The sequence below is a fragment of the Manis javanica genome, chromosome 1 (genome assembly GCF_040802235.1).
Source record: "Manis javanica isolate MJ-LG chromosome 1, MJ_LKY, whole genome shotgun sequence".
NCBI lineage: Eukaryota > Metazoa > Chordata > Mammalia > Pholidota > Manidae > Manis > Manis javanica.
In genome coordinates this window covers 90,413,742-90,434,806 of record NC_133156.1, presented here as the reverse complement: position 1 = coordinate 90,434,806, position 21,065 = coordinate 90,413,742, and the positions used below count along the sequence as shown (strand labels likewise).

General features: G+C 46.2%; 1 protein-coding gene across 21 annotated transcripts in view; it reads right to left on the bottom strand.

Annotated features, from left to right (window-relative positions):
- The window catches only part of LHFPL2 (LHFPL tetraspan subfamily member 2), a 178,926-nt gene that overhangs the window by 27,102 nt on the left and 130,759 nt on the right, over nt 1-21,065 (bottom strand). For 13 of the 21 annotated variants that reach the window (XR_012130462.1, XR_012130450.1, XR_012130452.1 and 10 more), the window contains one exon: nt 8,854-9,058. The exons of 3 other annotated variants lie outside the window; for them this stretch is intronic. Coding sequence is in view for 5 of the 18 variants with exons in the window: in XM_073234784.1 (XP_073090885.1) it covers nt 8,419-8,848 (430 nt within the window). In the remaining 13 variants the exon portion in view is untranslated. Of the gene's footprint in view, nt 1-8,418; nt 9,059-9,811; nt 10,234-21,065 lie in introns of those variants that run through there. 5 more of the 21 variants (XM_073234789.1, XM_037000079.2, XM_037000096.2 and 2 more) reach the window with 2 other exon arrangements.

The following is a 21,065-nucleotide window of genomic DNA, read 5'->3' as shown; positions in this document are numbered from 1 at the left end:
TGTGAACCGGTGCTGGCAGGCTAGGAGGGAGGCCCAGCAGGCTGCATATCACGGTGGGTGGCCTCGGAGCTGGACAGCCAGCTAGGGGGTTGGAGCACCTGACGCTCCTCAAAGTTCCCAACCTGCTGGGCAGAGTGCGCCCAGACAACTTTGTCCCTTCTCCCATGCAGCAAGCTCCATGCAAACCCTGCCCCTTCAGCAGTCCTCTCGCTGATAGGAAGCCTCTCAGACTGCCTGCCTTTCCTCTGTCACAGAGCAGCCGGATGTGGATCCCATCCTTCACAAACGGCCAGAATCTTAGTCCCTCAAGCACTCTGCCTGTCCCAGCTCCCCAACCTCAAGAGCACCACGTGATGTAGGTTTCTGCTTGCAAAGCAGATCTCCAGTGCTAGGTGTTCAGCAGTCCCAGGCTTCCACCCCCTCCCCGCTCTGTTTGTCTTCTTCCCACAGGCAAACTGGGGTGGGGGAAGGGCTGGGGTCCTGCTGGATTAAAGCTTTCGTAGGTAACCCTGTTTTGTGAGGTCTACTCTGTTTGTGAGGTCTGTGTGCAGTCTGGTTCATCCTTCTTTCTTGTTGCTGTTTTAGGGTTAGCTGTATTAATTAACTATATTTTCATACTATTTGTGGTTTTGGGAGGAGTTCTTTGTGTCATATCTCACGCTGCCTTCTTGAATCTCAACTCTCAAAAGACATGATATTGTAAGACAAAAAGGGTGAAGGATATAACCTGACAACAACGGACAGTTCTTTAAATTTAAACCTTACTACATAGTCCTTATCTTTCTCATTTTTGCTGTGGACTGGTGAACACCTTAGCAGAATGGACCAGCACTCATTCAAAGGCAGTACCTCCTGGGCAAGAGGCCCCTCTGAGGAGAAGGTGGGTGTGAAGGGTGCCTGTTTAGGCTGGGGACACCTTTCTAAGAAGCCTCCTTGTTTACTGTGTAAGTAATAGGATTACAGAGAGTAAGGAGGCTCTTCTGTTTCTTTGGAATCCAGAACTAAACTTGTTTTCATTGCATCTCATTTTAAGTTTTAAGAGTTTATGGACAAGCTACTTTGTGCCCAACTTTGACCGCTGCTTTGACAGCCAGGTCAGGAGCTAGGGGTCAGAGGGCTCTGTGGTAGTGAAAAGGGTTTTCAGCTGATGACTACAGTGCCTTCATAGAGCAGATCATATCTACACATCATCTTAGTATATGAGCAATAACATTAGAGGCTTTTAACCAACAAGAGAGAAATTTCTGAGGAGAAAGAAAAAGTGAGGGATTACGTGTTAATAAATTTTTTAGAAGCTTAATTAACGCTTATATCATCTCTCCAGAAGAGACTGGTAAGGTACTTGTTTTCCACTAAAAACACTTCCATAGAACTATAATTGGCAAGAAAAATACTCTTCCAAGGTTGGGTGTGGAAAGCGGATGAGAGCAACATGAAGAGAATTCTTTTGAAGACACTCAGAGCAGAGTTGTCATAAGAAGACTTTACAAACAAGGCCCCTAAAGGAAGTTTCTGTTATCATTACTGAGAATTAATGGCCACCAATTTAAAATTGTCTGGAGCCTTTAGAGTAGGTGGAGAAACATCTGTAATAAAAATGCAGTTTCTCCCTTGCTAAAGTATCCTTAAGTCTTTCTTAGTAATAATTCAAGTTTATATGCAAATTACTCCATTGGCAGTTTCTAACACCTTAACTCTGAACTGTTAAAATGTATCCCAACAAACTAATTTAGCAAGATTCTTCCTTCCATGAGTTAGTGATCAAGTTTTATTTTGCATTCTGAGAAGCTGTTTTCTAAACTATGCAACTGGGAGAAATTTATGAAATATTTTCTTTATAAATTATTCATCCAACATGCAGAATTGAGAGAGCTCATGTTTGACTATAACCAAAATATGTTGATAACTCAAAATAAGCTGCAAGAATAAATAAATTGCAGAGTATAGCAGAGTAAAGGACACTTTTAAAAATATTTAGTTACTGAGCTATGAAAATTTCAGGACAATAAGTAAACTTCGTTCTTGCCTGCTAAAGTCTTGGGGTCTAGATAATGTTAAATCATTCTTAGAACAAAGTAGGTGCCATCTTTTCACCACTAGGGCCTCACATTGGCCTCGAAGCTCTAACACATAGCCACTGTGCACTTCAGGTTGAAGTGTTTAATACTGGCTTCATGCTTTCAATGTATGTGTTTTAGATTCCATCTGTACTAAGAGTTATCTTTAATAAAAAATGCTGCCATTTAATAAAACCCATGGGAAGATTATCTACAGTGAGCTCATAAGTGTGACTGACTGTGCCATGGCACAGTTCTTCATAGGACATACAGATCGTTTTGAAGTGTCATCACAGCTTTGAAGAGCACCACTGCCACATTAAGCTCTTCAGAGTGCCTGAACTGCCCCGGTAAATACTCAGGGACATACTTAAGTGATTGTTTGTTAATGGAATTTGAACATTGATCACCCATGGCTCTGTTATAATTTATGTCTACAATTAAGTGGTTACCGTGCAAACCACCTCCACTTTTTATTTGCACATCAATTGCTATATTTGTATTTTGAGAGAGTTTGTCATTTTATTCTAGACCTTCCAAGTGATTTGTTAAAAGAGATCCCAGTCCCTAGATTTACTCTAATTAATGCCTGTTTGATGTACTTGCTTTTAGGGGGTAGTTTTTAATGTAATGATATAGTTGAATTTGCTCCCTTTATATATGTTAGATAAATACACAAATTTTTTTCTTCTTCTCCAGGGTATAGTTTATGAAACAATGACTCTCTAATATAGCTTGGAAGCAGAAACTCCAGAAATTATAGACCTGCGTCTACAGATCTTTACATTTAGTAGGCATTTAATCAAAGTTCCTTGAATTAAAATTTAATTCTTGCCTGCCTTCCAACATTTCTGCATTCCTTAGTTCTTACCAAGGGGTTACTGAAGGCTGATCAGTGGTATTCTTACACTGATTCAAACACAGACCTATTATGCCTGACTTCTGGTGCTGGCATTGTCTGTCTGGAGAGCCAAAAGCAAAGAGCCTCCTTTTGATGTCCAGAAGCTTCCAGTGCCTCGGTCTAAGAAGGAAGAGCAGGGGATGCTCCCTCTACTTTCCTCAGGCCTTTTCCCTGAAGGAATTTTGAATTTGGGCAACCAAGGTCACACTACCTTCTCAGAGAAAGCCAAGTACATTTTTCTGGTTTAAAATTATGGGGCAGGGTCTCTGCGAGAGTCAGGAATCTATTCCCCTCTCCCTATGCTTGCCAAGCCCCTGTTGTTATTTCTCTTCTTTCCAATGGCTGATTTGGTCTTCTGAGCCTGGGAGTGAATGGGCAGAACATGGAATAAATCAAAATGGATGGTAGGACCAGGCTGAGTTGTGGTTATCTTCTTGATGCTAAGGTTACTTTTTGTTCTGTGAAAAGCAGCAATAGGAATACCAAGTCCTATAGCAATTGTGGTATTATTTCATGTGCCTATCCATACTTCCACATACATTCCAGTTTATGACACAGCAATTCCATAATCAGCAAAGGCAAAATACTCCACTTGTCTTCCCAGAATCTCATATTATTCCTTTCCCCTCTTTTTTCATATTTCCCTCCTTCATCCTTAGTCACTGCTCACTTCCAAGAAAGCTGAGCCTGCACACACTGGATCCTGAGTCACCACAGCAGGAAGAAATCCCCATGAGCACACCCTCTGTTCCAGCCCAGCAGAGGCAGAGTTCAGCCCCACAGCGATCGATCTCTCTGGTCAGGCTGGTGGGCAGCTTGCTGAGGCAATCCAATCGGACTGAAACTGATGCAGACAGAGGGAGGGCTATAGGGAGCAGAGAGCGTGAGAGCCAACTAGATACAAAGAAGCAAGCAAGCATATGAGAGCGGGGAAGACAGCAGGCAGCCAGGCCCAGCGGCTCACGGGCTAGTCCAGCTCTCACGGCAACCCCAGTGGAACAGTCCAAGCCAACACGAGCCAGCCAAAGCCTGAGCTCACTTTAATGGCTTCTGTCCCAAACCTGACTCACTGGGGATTCCATGGACTCACTGCTATGAGAGCTCTACATGCATTTCTAAAAACAAACTGCTCAATGCTGTCATGGAAAACCTGGATCTTTGCATTCTACAGTTTCACTATGGATTACATCCAGGTCACAACCTACGGAAGACAGCTGGCAGAGACGGCCCTATTGGCTGACTACCCAGCTTTTGTAATGAATCCTAGGGGCTGTGAACTGGTGTGTGTTTCTGGCTCTGCCAAGTCTTGGACAAGTGCTCACCTAGTGAAAACCAACCACCCTATGATTTATTCTGCAAGGAGAGCCTGAGAAGCTACCTGCAAACAACACTCAATTGCTAGAAGCCATCTACAGAAAGGAAAGGAGAGTGGGTGTGTCTGGAAGAGGAGTGAGGGGAAGTTCTTTGTTTTTCTGTCAAGCCGACTGCTATGTTCTGCTTTTTCAAAAAAGGCCCCAAGGACACCCACAGGCACACCAAAGCCATGGGACTGCTCTGTGCTCTTCCACCCCCGACATAGGCAGGTTATTAAGAGGCCAGGCAATGGCCCTGTACAATGTAGTCATGTTTGATCTCAACAGAACAAGGCCTGATTCCAAAGACCATAAAAGATACCCCTATTCCTTAAAATGTAGCAATTCTAGGAAGCAAAATATACTCATATCTGCCAAGGAAGCAAAAATACTTTAATAATAATCAGAACTACAAATTATTTACTATGTGTCCAGCACTGTGCTTAAGCCTTTCTCCTATATTACCTAATCCACAAGACAACCCTGAGGTATGTATACTACACCCATTTTACAAGAGAGAAAACTGTGGTTTAGAGGAGTAAGCTAAATTGCTCGGCATTTCACGGCCACTTTAAGGGCCAGTCAGGACTGATCCAGGGCCCAGTGAGGTACAAACTCTACCTGCTGCGCTGAGAGTGAGTGTTGAACACCAAGGGCATTTGTGCACAAGTATTTAGGAAGTGCCAGCTGGGTGCCCATCATTAGGCTAGGCCTCAAAGGCAAATCCTGCTATCCGGGTTAACTTAATAGTCAATAGTTGAATTTCAATATTTTTTAGATATCATAGATTTTGACATTTTCCACTGAGGTATAGTTTTTCACATCCAGGTTCTAAAATCAAAATATCCGTATTTTTATAACTTTTGATAGACAATGAGGGCAACACAAGTCTGTGGCCTATTTATTCTTTAAAATTAGATATAGTAAGGAATATGCTTATAACATCTTATAATTTTTCATCCAGGTACATTTTACAAAAATGTCATTTTTGCCAAAACGAGCTGTAAGAACAAACACAGTCTGAGTATATTTCCAAAGAATGCTTTTGTTGCTCTGGCAACAGCCTCCTTTCTCACCATTTGTTTTGACATTGAATAGAACCAGGATTGAGAGCAGGGGTGTGGGGAGAGGAAAGACTGATGCTCACAGCTGCAGCAAGTCCTTGGCTGAGGCTGGGGCTGACCAGATGCTGTTACAGATCAGCTGACAGGAGAGGAAGTGGGGCAGCTTCTCGGCCATGGATCCAAGGACCATGGTTGCCATTTATATTGGCTTGAACTGCCAGGTGTAGACCCCCCCCCTTGGGGGAGGGCGAGCTCACTGAGCTCCCCTTACTGAAGTGCCCCCAGCCCCAAACACAAGGAAGGCAGCTGCCCAGTGCTCAGCCCATCTTTCCCGTAAGTCCTTCTCAGAGGGCTGCTGCTAGGCTGGCAGGAGAAAAAAACTTCTCTGTATTTCAGTGTTTGGTCTTAGAGCAGTGGGCCCTAGAGAAGTAGTTTGACTATGGAGGAATCTATGCCTCCTGTCAATTAAAAATCTTGAGCAATTCCAGACTGAGAGGCTGCATATATGCATGGGGAACTAAGTGGTAAGGTGGGGAGAAAGTTAAGATTCTTCTTAGAAAACCTAGACTTTGGGAAGAGGCAGGTGACCAGCACATTAGTGCCTTGGCTATGCTACTATTTCTTCTCAACCCTTCTTCCCAGAGGCCTGATGAAGCAGGAAGGGAAGGAAAGTCAGGAGTCACTCAGCAGAGTGTATGAGGAATACTCATACAAAGTGAACACTCTTACCACTTATGTCAAAGAGCAAACCAAGGCACCAAAAGATATATTGAACTAATCCATGTGCTTAGAGATTGAATTCACTGGACTAACACCTTATTAAAAACTGCTTGCAAACAGTCTGTAAGACTTAAGGATATCTACAGGTTGCTTCTGAATACTGTAAAAGACAGGCCATGGTGCTATAACCCGGTGTTCCATATCTTCCGGTAAAGGGCCACTGACTTCCTAGAAGGCACTGAGTTTCTCAGAATGAGAGCATTCCTAAGGATGACAAGCCAGCAGTCTCACCTGCATACCAGTGAGTTGGTAAAACTCATAATAAAGGCATGAAATCATGGAGGATGAGCAAATACAACATAGCAATGGAATATGGAGCAGAAATCTGCCTCGCTGGTCAATCAGGGCTCGTCAACAGGGTTGATAAATTGTGTGTGCTGGCTTCTCTTCATCTGCATGTTATTTCGACTTTTCGAAAGCCTGTGGTACCTCTTCTCAGAAAAAGTTTTAAGATATACACAACACAAATGCATATACCCTAAGGCACTGTGTGTCTCCAGAGAATAAAATAGGGACATTTCTCTGATAAGAAAAAGATGAATTAGTATTGAAACCCACCTAATTGAACACTTTTGGAAGGTGAAATGCCAAGTTGAAGGGGATTAACTTCAGATTTCAGAAGTGAATCAAAAAGGGGACAATGAACTACACAGAATCAAAAATCTAGGATAAGAAAACGTCTTTCAGAAGGACATATTTCCAGTCTCCTTATTTTTCAGAAGAAGAATGCCAAGGTTCAAAGAGGTGGCACATTTATTTCAAGTAGAACTGTTACTTGGTAGTAAAACTGAAAACTAGAATCCTGGTCTCACAAATTCCATAGGTGCCTGGGTCTTTCATGGTATGGCTTCTCCTGACAGAGATGAGGGTCCTGAGAATATATCCCCCATGCAAACAGGTCGGCACTGCAGAGCAGGACCTCTGTGATTTCTCTGGGCCCATTACCCCCTACCCTTGTCCCAGTACACACAGGGCTTTCCTAGGTTGTGAGGAACAGAAAACATTATCTTTTCAGCTGTTTGGGAAAAAACTGTCATTTGGTCTGTTTATTTGGAAGCCAGCCCTGATGAGCTCAAGAGTTTGCTATAAGGAAGAGTAGAGCTAATTCATATTACTGTCCACTTCTTTACAACCCTGGACACGAGACTTGGTGCTTATCTTTATTGCTGAAGGATTCCATGCACAAAGCTTTAGGACCTGCTGGGAAATGAGTCACCCGTGCCTTTCAGTTAGGGTTGCAGGTGGATTACTGGTTTCCCGCTAGAGTTCAAATTAATGACTACCTTGGTTATGGCTATTTAAAAAGTGCATTTTTTCCCCTGAAAATCAAAATAAGGATTTATTCCTCTACTTCCTTGAGAATGTCTTCGAACTCTGCTGTGTGTGTGTGTGTGTGTGTGTGTGTGTGTGTGTGTGTGCGCGCGCGCACGCACGCACGCATGTTTCTGCCACCCAGAACAAGTCCTTCGAGCTTAGACAGATTGACTGATAACATTCTTCATCTATATCCACCTCTAGAAATCCATGTGGGAAAGTCTATGAAAATGCTGGTGGCTGTGGAAGTTTTCTCAAAGCTCACAGCCTCTCCTCTGCAATCTCTCTAAAGAGCTCACACTTTTCTTGCCACTGATTTCTAACAAACTCATTAGTAGGAAATTCCCAGAAAGTGGAAGTTAGTTTGTATTTTCTGACCTGAGTACACAGAACATTCTGTCAGGCTCCAGGAGACAGACAATTTAAACCAGAACATTATTAAACCCAGAGCAGCTGATACTAATTCCTTCCCAGCCCGCTGCTTGCCCTCCCAAAGCTGAGATAATCCTGCAGGTGGGGACGGGGCTGAATGGGTAGCAGGATCAGGCTCCTGGCCTCTCAAGAACACCCGCACTACATCCTTTGCAGAGTACTTGCTGCAGGTGGGCCTCTCTCACACCTTAGTTCCTAGGTGGGATGCCCTGACATAGAAAGCATGCTTTAAATTTCGTAACAGCAAAAAGCAACAAAACCCAGCAACTTAGAATCTGAGGAAATCCACGATGAAGAACACTGAAACAGAGAACAGACTCTTCTTCAGGTTGGGGGGAGTGGAAAAGGGAGCGATAGGCAGCGCACTCACCTTGTTTGGATAGTCAGTACAAAGCAACCAAGACTGGACAGAGCTGGTCTTACTCAAACCTGGCAGTAAATAAAAACAGTGTGCTGCGCCCCAGTGCAGGGGCCCATCCCACGTGGCTCTCAGACCCCTTCCTGCCCCGCACACTTACCTGCAATGCCTTGCAAGAGCCCGCAGACATTGAAAATACTTTTCTTCAGGATGCTCTGCACACACATGGTGAAGACGGACACCAAGGCCACCGTGCAAAGAATGAAAATGCCCACGGCTAAGAAAATAGCGGTGGCCTGCCAGAAGCCGCTGGCAATCTCGCCGAAGTTCTCAGCGTAGGGCCCGCACAGCGTCTCCCGCTGGACGTGCTGCACCCCAGGGTTCCGGATGCAGCGGGCATAGATTCCTAGAGTAGGGTGGTAGGGCTCTGAGGAGCCTCCGCTCTGGTCATCGGGCTCAGCGTTGCTGCGGGTCTTGGCTTTGCCAATTAGCCAGTCAGCGCTCATGAAGGCAATGAGCTCTGCAAAAGCCACCACAATACTCAGGAGGGTCCAGAGCATCGAGCGACAGGTGACAATAACATGACACATATTGATGTTCAAGGCGGAAAAAGAGTCAGGAGTCCACGGGGTTAATAACAACGCAAGCCGGTGGGGAAGAAGGCTCAGGAAGCCTCAGAAGGAAGTCACTGCTCCGGGCATTCGCTCCCCGAAGCCTCGGGCTCCGTTTCTCCTGGCAGGGCAGTCCCGGGCTGTCACGCTGCCATGTCGCAGCAGCTCCGGGGCAGGCGCCGGCCTCACCTACGGGAGAGGAGGAGGGCGGTTAGCGGGCGGCCCCGCCCCTGCAGCGCGCCGGCCAACCTGCTCGGCCCCAAAGCCAAGTGCGCGCGCTGCCCGCGCCGGCCTTCCCGGCCCCGGCGGCCGCTCAGCCCCCACAGAAGCCAGTGTACAAGCCCTGGTTGCGCGCCAGCGGGCCGGCCGTTCTCAGCACGTCTCCCGTGTTCCTTGTTTCGGGTTCTCTAGCCCGTTGCCCGCGCTGTCAGGCTGGCCGCGGTGCTTCCTCTTCTGTCCGGGCAGCAGGGCGCAGGGGCCGGGGCCGACCGGGCACCCGCAGCAGGGCCGCCTCCCGGCACTGGGGCTCCGGCCCGGGCCGCTGCACTGGGAAGTCGGGCGGTGCCGGGACCCAGACAAGCCGAGCTGTGATTCCCAGTGAGCAGTGTCCACGGACCAGCAGTGAATTTTTAAAGTTTATAGGACTGCTTTGGTACTAAATGAGCTAAGTTTTGAAACACTTCAATCAAAATCTTTTGCTTTAAAGTGAAGAGGAGCAACACCCCCATTTTATTGCTCGGAATCAAGTTATTAGCAGAGACCTAGGAGTATTTACAGGATAGGTGAATGAGAATGTAAAAGGAAACAATGCCATGAAAAATAATAAAACATAACTACCCAAACTTGGTTTAATCCATTTCCCACAGAGATAATTTTAGACAAAATAACCTACAGAAATTAAAACTCAAAGAAAAAACCTCTAAGAGTTCATGAGTTACTCACTTAGGGAAATTACTCAAAACAGAGGCATTAAGGACCGTTGACTAGCACTGCCAATGAGTGGACTTGCTGACAACTGCAACTTGCTTATGAAGAATGCATCCCTTGAACTGTCCCAATTCATCACACGCGCCTCTGCCTGAGCTTCGATTCACCCCAGGTCTGGAACTCAACATAGCCATTGTTTCTGATCTCACAAGGACTCATTCTGTTCCTAAGGACAAACAGCTTCATTACCACAGGGCTTCGCTCTATCGGCTCAAACCTCCTTTAGAGGGGCCTGAACCCTGGGAACAGGGGCCACAGTGCTTGTTGGCCACCCCATTTTCTGCCCCCGCCTCCAGGGTCAGGAAGAATAGCGCAGATCACCACCTGACATCTGGGTGCATGGCTCTGTTCTGAATGATTACATCTTATTAACCAAGGTCATGTCAACTCTGTGAGAACCACAGAGGGCTCCCTGGAATGCTGGCAGCGGGGTTGGGCAGGGAGTTACCAAAGAGGGAGGGAAGTGGGGAAATAAGGAAGCCCACTGTCAAAGCTTCTGCATCATACTGGCTGACATCCTAATCAGAGCGGATTACTTATCACATAAACACATTTTAAAATCCTCACATCATCACAGTCACGCAAGATGCTGTTCTGGGAAATTAGCTAGTACAGCACTAGGAATATAGGCACCTGATAGTTGCCTGGGGATGGGGAGTAGATGTAGTGTGTGTTTGGTGGGGTGGGGGGTAGGAGGAGGAAGGCAGTGTGTTTCACTGCAAGGATTTTGGACTCCATCAAGAGGTCTGGGTTCCAAATGCAGGTCCTCCACCCACTGGCCATGTGGACATCTAACTTCTCAGAACTTCAGCGTCCCCATCTACCACATGGAGACAGTAGCATATCCTGCTGCCCAGTATTGTGAGGAATCTGTGCAGGGCACAGTAAGTGCTCAATGAATATCAACTCCTGTCCCTCAGAAGCTTCTCCCCTACCATGGATGACACTGGTCAGACAACAGTTTACCTGATGGAAGTGCACAGTATGTAACAGAAACTCGGCCATTACATGCACACAAAGATTAAATGGGTTATTCCGAGACAGATGAGGTCAATGTGTCTAAGCAACCCTGGCGGGCTTTGCGAGCAGGGTCCTGGTCTCAATTCCTGTTTCCCCACTCCTAACCCAGTGGACAAACCCAAGTGCATTAGCCAGAAGTGTAACCTACTCCCATTCATGCATTCTCACCTCCCCAGCCCCAAACAGAACTTCCTTTGGAGAAAAAAAGTTACCAATACAAAAGAGCTTTGCAGGAGACTGTAGATAATAAAAATGATCATTCTCCAAGGCTCCTGGGAGGCCGCAGGAAGCTACATCCACCCACCAGGTTCACAAACCCTTTGAACCAACAGGTGGAAAGCCCAGCCTGTTAGAAGATGAGGCTTCCACAAAGTCTCCCAGTTCAATTAGAAAACAATTTACTGCTGTGTCCAGCCACTCTTGATCCCTGCTCCTCTTCTGTTTAATGGCAGTTTTCCAATGTGAATATAAAACCCCTACATGTCTGTCCCCTGCAGAGCCTCAGGACTCTGCTGCAACCTCTCAGGGACTTGGATCTTAATGAACATGCCAACTATCCACTGTCCTGGTCAGAAAGCTCAGCTCAGAGTCAGGAATGCAATTAGATTGCAACTTCAGAAGAGAAGGATATGAAACTTGAGAAGGGAAGACAGCACCTTCGGGCCTAGCAGAAAGGTCTGTGCCAAGCTGAGGGCCAGGTTATATAGGGAGCCAGGTACGTAACTTCATAAAACAGAGTTCCCTGTCCATCCATCTGCGCTAAAACCATCCCCACCTACTGCACCAAATCCCCACATTCACGCTGAGGTGGATGGAATGAGCCTTTTATTCTTCTGTTTGGAAGAGGGATCAATAAGCTGCTTTCATCTCTTCAGCAAGTTTGCTAATGGCTGCTAGAAGAGGAATAGCTACAGCTTGCAAGGCCGCCTGGGGTAGTCTGCAAGCTGGTGGGACAGGTGAAACTGGAAATGCATCCAGGAGCTTCTGCAGGAGTCTATTCTCCATAAAGTGTTTTGTCCATGTCTCATGCGCAGGGAAAGGCACCTGCTGGGACAACATCTGTACCAAAGGGGAAATAGATCCTTGTTATAGATCTTGTTAGCTGCAGGGGTTAGGGCACAGAACTCAGCATGGCATCTACGTCTATTCCCTGTAATTCCTGCTTCTCCAAAGCTCACTTAAAACGACCCAGCCCTCTTGCTCCACAGGCCACTGAACACATTTCCCTCCAAGACACCTGACTTCACTACCACCTCTCTGGTGGCTGTGGATAACCCAGACAGTCCTCTGACTTCCAGAAAATGATACTATGATTATCACAAAGGTCGACAGTAAAGCCTCTTAGCAAGTAATAAGGGAATCAAAGCAAACAACATGAGGGCCCTGCAGAGCCTACAGCAGCACTACAGTCAGAGCACACAGCAGGGAGACGCTGATAAGTGGCTGGTCTGTGGGAGTCAGTCACGTGCCTGTTCTCCAGAAAGCCTCAGTAGTTAAAGGAAAGACAAAGGGGCTAAGCGGAGCTGACTTGGGTCTGTAGCTTCCCTAAAGGGGTAGTAAAAGGAAGAAAGGGCCCGTGAAGAAGCCACCCAGTGTTGGCTGGCTGGGAGATTATCCTAACAGATACCAGGAGCAAAGCTCACATCTACCTAGACAGGCAGAGGCAAACAGAAGGGACTTCAGTGACAGCTGCACCAAGTCTATGCATCCCCCATTGCAAGAGCAGCAAAGGCCTGTGCGAGACCAGGGCAAAATCCCGAAGAACACTAGCTTGCTTATACACCTGGCTCCTGTTTTCAACCTATTTTTTGACATTGAAAAATTTGCAAACATAGATCCAAGTTGAAAAGAATAGACACTAAAACACCCAGATTCAACATTTGTTAACACTTTGCCATACTTATCCCGTCGATTGTGGTTTACACCCTCACATGAACACTCACTCAGAGACACTTTTTTCTGAACCATTTGAAAATGAGTTGCAGATGTCTTGACACTTCACTCCCAGCTACTTTAGCATACACCTACTAAAAACAAGGACACTTTCCTACATGACCACAATAAAATTAACACACCCAAAAACACTGACAATAATTCCCTCATATCCAAATCCTGGTCCCCACTCAAATTTCCCTACCCTGCCCTGTTTTTTTAGCGCTGGTTTCTTAAAACCATGACTCAATCAAGGCTCATGCATTGCACTGGGTTATGTGTCTTTAGTTTCCTTTAGTCAAAAAGTCCTTCTGAACAAAACAGCAGCAGACTCACAGAACCCAAGAATGGACTAACAGTTACCAAAGGGAAAGGGACTGGGGAGGGTGGGTGGGAAGGGAGGGAGGAGGGGATTAAAGGGCATTATGATTAGCACATATAATGTCAGGGTGGGGGGTGCACAGGGAAGGCAGTATAGCACAGAGAAGACAAGTAGTGATTAAATAGCATCTTACTACGCTGATGGACAGTGACTGTAATGGGGTATGTGGTAGGGACTTGACAATGGGGGGATTCTAGTAACCACAATGTTGCTCATGTGATTGTGTATTAATGATACCATAATGAGAAAAAAAAAAGAGTCCTTCCACCCCTAACCTATACTGCCCCACCCACATTTGTCCCTTGACATTTGCTTTTGTGAAGACACCAGGCCAGTTGTTATATGGACTACCCAACAATATGGGTTTGTCTATTTCCTCATGATAGCATTTAAACTTGTTCTCTATCCCCTGCTGTACAGATACTGGAGGTTAAATCTAAAGGCAAATTTAGAATCAGCTTAAACATTTTTGGTGAGAATCCTTTGGCTGTGTAATCCCTACTATATAACATTTGGAAGGAACAATACTGGGTGACACCTGAGGGTCAGAATAATTTTATACATACAGACATATATATGAATATGTGTGCGTATACATATGCGTATATGTACCTACACACACACTTACATACAGATACAGGCAGAACATGCCCAGGATCCTTTCTGTTTGTGAAGAATCAGAATTGTGGTAAGGACAGGGGAGAAGGCTGGTCCAGAGAGGACTCAGTGCTTCTGAAGAGCTCCTTGGGTGGGTTCTGATACCACAGTTGAGAAGACCTGTTCTAAGGGAGGCCATCCTAGAAGCTAAAGAAGTCCTTTACCAAAGGGGTTTTACTTCTAAGAAAGGTTTGCTGCGTTTCTTCAGTATGGAACCACATTTTATATATAACGTATCAAAACACTAAAACATCTACAGACCTGGTAGGGAGTTGCACTTTGAAGAAATGCAGCCCTTCCCAGAAGGACTGACTTGCATCCAGAGGGCTGGGTTGCAGTGATAAGGAAAGCTTTTCTGTGACGAGACGGGCCAGCCTTCCTCTAACTTCAGAGCCTTCCTTTCAAAAAGGACAAACCTGGACTCCCTGAAGCTTCCCCCTGGTCACCCCAGTTCCTTAGGCTGTGTGGAGGGGGCACCCAGCCTGGCAATGGCAGGTCGGGAGAAGGGCACGGAGCCATACGGGCAGCGATGGCAGTGATTTAAGAGCTTTATAAACAGACCTGAGACCAAATCTCAGCTCTGCCACTGAACCATTGTATGTCCTCAGACAGGCTATTTCTGTTTAACCCTACCAAGGCTTAGGTTCCTCTCTGTAAAATAAGGATTACAGCATATTCCTTTCAAGATTGCCATGAGGCTTAAAGGACAAAGTATATGTAGAATAATCAGCATAGCTTCCAATTCATTGTGTTCAACATATGTCAGCTATTATTAATCATCATATGATTAGCTTAACACAGAATTTGTGGTTCAGTAAGTACTCAAAAACATTAACTCCTATATTCATAATACATTTACTGCACTCAAATAATCCATACACTTCCAAGCAGATGAATTTAGTTCCCACATCACTGATAGTTTCTTGGCCTTTATCTGTGTTCACAGTTACCCCCTACTGCAGATACATACAAGTCACACAAAGGCTCAGCAGTATGGCCCCACCTCCGTGTCTTCTGGAAGGATGAGGCTTTGGTTAAGTAGAATTTATGTGCTTTTGCCTTCCAAAACCTGGAGAGATCCTCTAGAGAGCTGCTTCTTCAGGTGTGGTCCCTGGACCACCTGCCATCTCCTACAGGGGGACGTAGGCCACCTGCTAAAGAAACGAAAGTTCACAGCTCCCACACACTCAATCAAACTTTCTGGTGGTGCTGCCAGAAACTGCATTTTTAACAAGCCCTCAGGAGATTCTTTACACAGTGAAGGCTGAGACTCAGCTGGGAGGAAGCCTCACGTGCTGGGCGAGGTTGCCGGCCCCCAGCAGTTCCTCGGGACTGAGGAGGGGCAAAGGGAAGAGGCAAGAAGAGTGGCAGGAAAGGCCCAGGACCATGCAGGACTTTTTAAAACGAGCTACCACAGGAGACCGTGCAAACTCATTTGCCCGGGCTACCCACTACCACACACTGACTCTAGTTAGAAGGTCCACATGTACTAATAATTACATCATACTGTGATTTAGAGGCTCAACATGCTCAATACTGCTTATTGCCAATATTCTTTCCTCAGTCTTGGTGATAAACCTGTCTTTTGTCCCATCTCACTCTACCAGGCACACTCACACAGAGGTTCGAGTGTGTGCTTGTGGCATCTAGTGGCCAGGGGTGCCACTAACCACCCTGCAGTGCATGGGCAAGCACCGCACGAAGAAGTGTCAGCAGTGCTAGGGGTGAGACCCACTGCTGTGGAAGCTTCCTTCAGAGAGCAGTTCTTACATTTGTAGGTGCACCTTAAGAGAAATTGTTAAAGCTTTACTTTGAAAAAAGATCTATGCTAATGAGTATGACATGTTCTGTAATCTGTACATTCATAGTATTTACTAAATTAAGTACACTTTTCATGTTTTTCTGAAATATTTTTAAGGTCCGTGCCAGTCTGTGTCCAAGATGACAGGCTGACAGGACGGGAACTCCAGTTCGCCAGAGTGCCCGGGAGCCCTCCTCTCCCAGGGCCCTGGCAGGGTTTCTGGGTCACACACTACAGTCAGCTTTTGCTTTCACTGTTCTCTGTTCTGAGAGTAACAAAACGGGGCTCCTGGGTAATAAAGACCAGGAGTTCATTTGCTGTTAACGTTCTTGACCTCCGCTAAGGGTCTTGGACTTTGCCTCAGAAAACTTCAGTTTGGCCACATGGCCTTAATTTCTCAAATTCCCTGCCTGCAGAGTTGGGCTGTCCACTCAATACATGTTCAGGTGGCCCTGGCCACTCCCAATGCCAGAGAACCTCCAGACATGCATCAAGTAGTCCTAAGGTCACTAGCTGATCTCAGCTTGGCTCCCCGTTGCAAGGTGATCCTCTCTCCCCTGACCCTGCTGGCCTGTTCAGTGGCCTGAAGGCCCTTCCAGGGCAAGGGCCTCGCTCTCCAAAAGCACCCAGACAAACTTCTTTAAAAGTCTTCTCGGCTGGGAGCACATGGTCAGCTCCTGCTCATTGTCAAGTTTGTTTTTTACTTCACTGGTCCTGGCCAGCCATGTATTTCTCTCAATGCCCATTTTAACTCCTCCTGTATCCAATCAATCTGCTTTCTGGGCACCCATTGCTAGATGGGTCATTTTTATGCTTCCGTCCCAAGGCATGAGCAGACAGAAAGATCAGGTCCACTCATCTGGTCCTGTTTCCTAAATGACCCATTCTTTAAGATTTCTGAAGCCCACTTAAATATTTCATAACTTTTTTCCTTCTACAAACCTTGTCATCTAAAAATCTTTAAAAGGTCTTTATTTATGTGTCTATTTCTGTCAGACGGGAGGGACTGAAGAATCAACTTCCAAGGCAGACAGTCGGTTTGGTTAGCTCACATCCTATACACCAGGGCCTATGCCCATGCCCTGTACTTACTGTGGTGCCAAAAGGTTTTTTGGTTTGTTTAAATTGAATTAGAACTTGAACTTCATGACTTGCCTTTTCATGTCACTGTTTTATATAATTTTAAATAAAAGCTGTTTTCCAAGTTCATAATGAATTCTGTGATATCAGGCAAAAGATATATGGTAAAGTCAGCCTCATTGTTCCTTTAAGAATCAGTAAGAAAGAAGAGAGTTTTAAGGGAGAAAATAACAAAGGGTGGAAAACAAAGAACCTACAAAAACTTATACATAAATATCAAAATACATAACTTCCTTCTTCACAACCCTGGTGTTGCTGAGAGGAGACTCCAAATGCCCTGGGTGTGAGTGACTCAGCTCTGAGGAGAAATAACCACTAGGGAACGGGCTTCCGGTCTAAGCGGACAGCGAGGCGGCCTCTCGCAGTGGGGGGGGAGCACCGGCTTTCATTCTTAAACCAACTGCAGGCTTTCTGGTACCATCTGTGCAGAGGTAGAAAGAATCACTACTTGTTCACGAGACACAATGCCATCCGCAGGTACCCCTCCAACAGCTAAGGAAGAACAAATGTGGTGTGTGCAGAGGATGATGCCGTCTGTTACTTCTGAGTCTCTTACACAAACCCCTGGAACACCAGGGCTGCCAGAGCCCAAGGGGAGAGAGTGAAAAGCTGAGTCAGTGAGGCATGGGGCAGTGAGTCACAGGTAGACAAACAGCCCCCACCACACCCTAACATTCCCAGGGAACCTGCACCATGAGGATCAGGCATTTCAGAGAGAAGGAGAACGTAGCATTAGGTGCATACTGGTGGCTTCCATGAGGAAGACTTTAATCAACTCATGAGACTACATGTCTCCTTAAAAATTAAGTTGTTCTGATTGAGGTATGGCCTTTTGAACTGAGTTATGTTTTTAAAAACAGCAATATGTTATCATTTTATAAACTCACAATTAGTACTAGACAAAAATGTTACTCTGAAAATAGTCACAAGAAGTTAAAAATGGCAAAAAATTGTTTCTTTCCTTGCACCCACCCACCCCCACTCCCCACTGGCTCTGGAAATCTGACCCCTTGGTGTGACAGACATAAGAGAATAGGAGTGAGCCTCAGTGCCCAGGTCCCCAGCAGCGGTTCGGGAGGGACGGGTGTGAGCGGGAGGGCAGCAGAAGCCTCACCCTGCACTGCCAACAGGATAGACTGGCTGCTGGACTCACAGGGAAGGGACTCCTACCTGCCAGCAACACTCCAACCCAGGAACTTCCTGCAGGGCAGAGGGCAGGAGCAATAAACGTCACCCAGGATCCCGTTGAAACAAACACCTTAAGCACATCCCAAATATACCAGCCGCCATTGGGCTTGATGGCAGAGCCCTCAGTGCAGCAATGCAATTCCAATTACCCACTAAAGGGTATTACCACTGAACTGGGCCTAAAGATGTAAGACAACCCATAGCCTTAAAAACCAACAGCCTAAGTTGGCATTTACTAGGGACCAAATCAATGCCAGTCATGGCTCACTTTTTTTTTTTAAATCTTCTATATTCTCACTGAGGTTATTACTATGTCTAACCACTTTTGCTGAGCACTAGTGGAATTTTTTAAAAGTCTGAATTATTTAAAGTAAAGGGTCCCCATCTAGTGTAGACTATGTTCATATGTCTTAGAGCATCACTGAAATGTTCAAACTCACTGTTTTTTATTATTTCCCTCATATCGATGCCAGCTTTTCACAACCAAGAGTACAACAGGCAGCCCTAAGGTCTGAAACACGCTGTCTTGTGTGTCCATAATACACACTTCTGGAGCTCGGGGAAAGATTGGAAAATGGCCTAAAGCTTCACATACCAAACACACATGCAATAAAGAACAAAATGTACAAGGTGGATGTTCTCAAACGTGGCTCTTTATAACTGTATGTAACAAAAATCTCCCTTCTCTAGTGCCTTATTTCTCTCATATATTTAAGACCTATGAAATACTGTGTGTTCAGAATGTACACAAACACACACATTTTTAATGTTTGGGTTTTTTTAACATCTAAAAATCAGCACGACAGATTTGTATGCTGCATGTACTCCCATTTCGTTTAACCTTGTCCATCTCAGTGATTTCATAGCCAGAGATCAAGCTACCCAGCATCTGTCACCTTTCCCTAAGGAAAATGCCAAATTCACAGCTGTAGGCAAGTTTAAACTTTCTTCATTTATTAACTAGAGGAATTCCCCAGATACTTGGGATTCAAACTGTGATTTGCAGACAGATGGGCTTAAGTGTAGCTCCCAAAGGGATGCACACTCTTCGAGGAAAAGCAAGTTCAACATACAGCTGCCAGCAGCTCCAGGTATTTGCAAATAGACAGCAAGCTTAAATGCAGGCAACAGCCTCAGCCTATATTACTGAGCTGGCCTAATGCCTCAGGAATGTAGCTGGCCAGAGGAGAAGGCCCAGGAACTTTCTTTGCTGCAGCCTAGTGAAGTCAGTGTGGACTCAAAGTTCAGCGCTCTCAGAAAAACCCCCATTTTGGAAGTCTGAACCCTTGTATTTGTTCATATGATACAGTACTCTTTCTGAGAACAGAGACCCATTGTGAGAGCTTCTGACAATAGTGAGGCATAGTAAACAGAAATACAGTTCATCTGGATGTCTCAGAGAAGAGAGTATTTATCAGAAGACCAGGCCACTTAAAAACAAAAGCAAAAGTCATGGAAAAGCTGGGAGCAAGCAATAGTTTAGGTTTGCTTCTGTAAGAAGAGACACCCCCAGCCCTCTGTTCCCAACTTCCCATCCATAAAGACTGATAAACAAGATGGACAAAGAGGAAACCCGTCCCCATGTATACACAGGTCCAGGCTGGGGCATATGGCCCCGTGAGAGGAAGGTGCCAGGCAAGAGGGCCCAGAAGAATCAGTGGAGGAGCAAAAGTAGACTGTGTTCAAGTTTGGGTTAAAATGCAGCACCCCTGGGGTGGACACATACTCACTCCTCTGAGGGCGTCAGGACTCGCAGACTTCATCACAGCCGGCCGTCTCCCACAGCCCTGACTCCGCAGGCCGCACGAGAAGGCACCCGCCTCTGGCAGCGAGAGGCCAGGTGCCAAGCTCTCCCATGGGGAGGGTGCTGGGAATTCTGGGTTCCAGTACAAAATGAGCTGGGCAATGCTTTGGGGAGGGTCTCTCAGGTTTCTGCACAGGATAAGGGCCAACTCAACAGTGGGACTCTCTCAAAGTCACTAAACACCCACTGCCCTACCTGTCCAGACCTATGAGCTCGTCCAGAAAGGCAGCCTGGGGAGCGATTCAGTCTGGAGCCAGATGGTCTGGGTTTGTTCTACCACTTCCTTGGGGCTGACCGTGCGCCTCGATGTGCTGGGGTGCCTCAGCTCCTGGATCTGTAAAATGGGTCCTGATGGAAGCTACCATATAAGCTCCTTGTGAGATCAACTAAGGTAAAATAATGAACAAGCATAGAACAGCGCCTGGTAATGGTAAGTGCCCCACACCCATGGCTACCGTCTGGGGACAGCAGCCGCCGCCGGCCCCCACAGCAGCACAGCTACTTCTGAGGGCATGCCTCAGGCATTCTTTTTGCCATTTAGATCTTCCAGTTCTAAGGTCTGCTGACATGTGGGTAATTTGCCTCACCTTCAAATGCCGATCTTCTCCATGTAAAAGGAGCTATATAGCAGAAAGAATACAAAATGGAGCTAAGTCTGTTGAAATGCCATCTCCCTGAGCCGTAACTGGCTCTGTATCTCTGGACAGTGAAAGTGGGAGCCATCAAAGCACGTACCTCAATGGCTGTCACGAGAATTACAAACTCTGTGCATGCGGAAGGAGCTCCAATTGCCAGTACTCACTAGGGGGCAGGAATCATTATTATCATCTTTCTTGTCAACATCTATCTTCCTGCGCCTTGAAGGCTGTTTCCACATGGCCACAAAAAAATCAACTTCTAGGATCAGTACCTCTCCCTAGACTCAAATTTATCCAATGGCAAAAAAAATAGGTGGGGAAAAGACACTAGAAAGGAAGCCAGAAAACCATGGGCTCTGGTCTAGGTTCTTGCCTAGCTGGCTGTGCCCACACAGCTCCCTTAACTCAGGTACAAAGTGAGAGGGGGTGGATGTGCAGCCCATCACTGTCACTTCAGCTCCCAAACTCAGTTATTTTAAACACATGACCACTTCTTCCCACCTTCCCCGAGACCAGGGGTCCTCCTGGAACAGGCGACCCCGTAGTTCATGGGGAATGCCAAGTGCAGGGGCTTAAGGTTGGCAGCAGAGAAGGTCACATCCGATGCTAGCACTCAGGAGACGAGGGGCCTAGGGCATGCCCTTGAG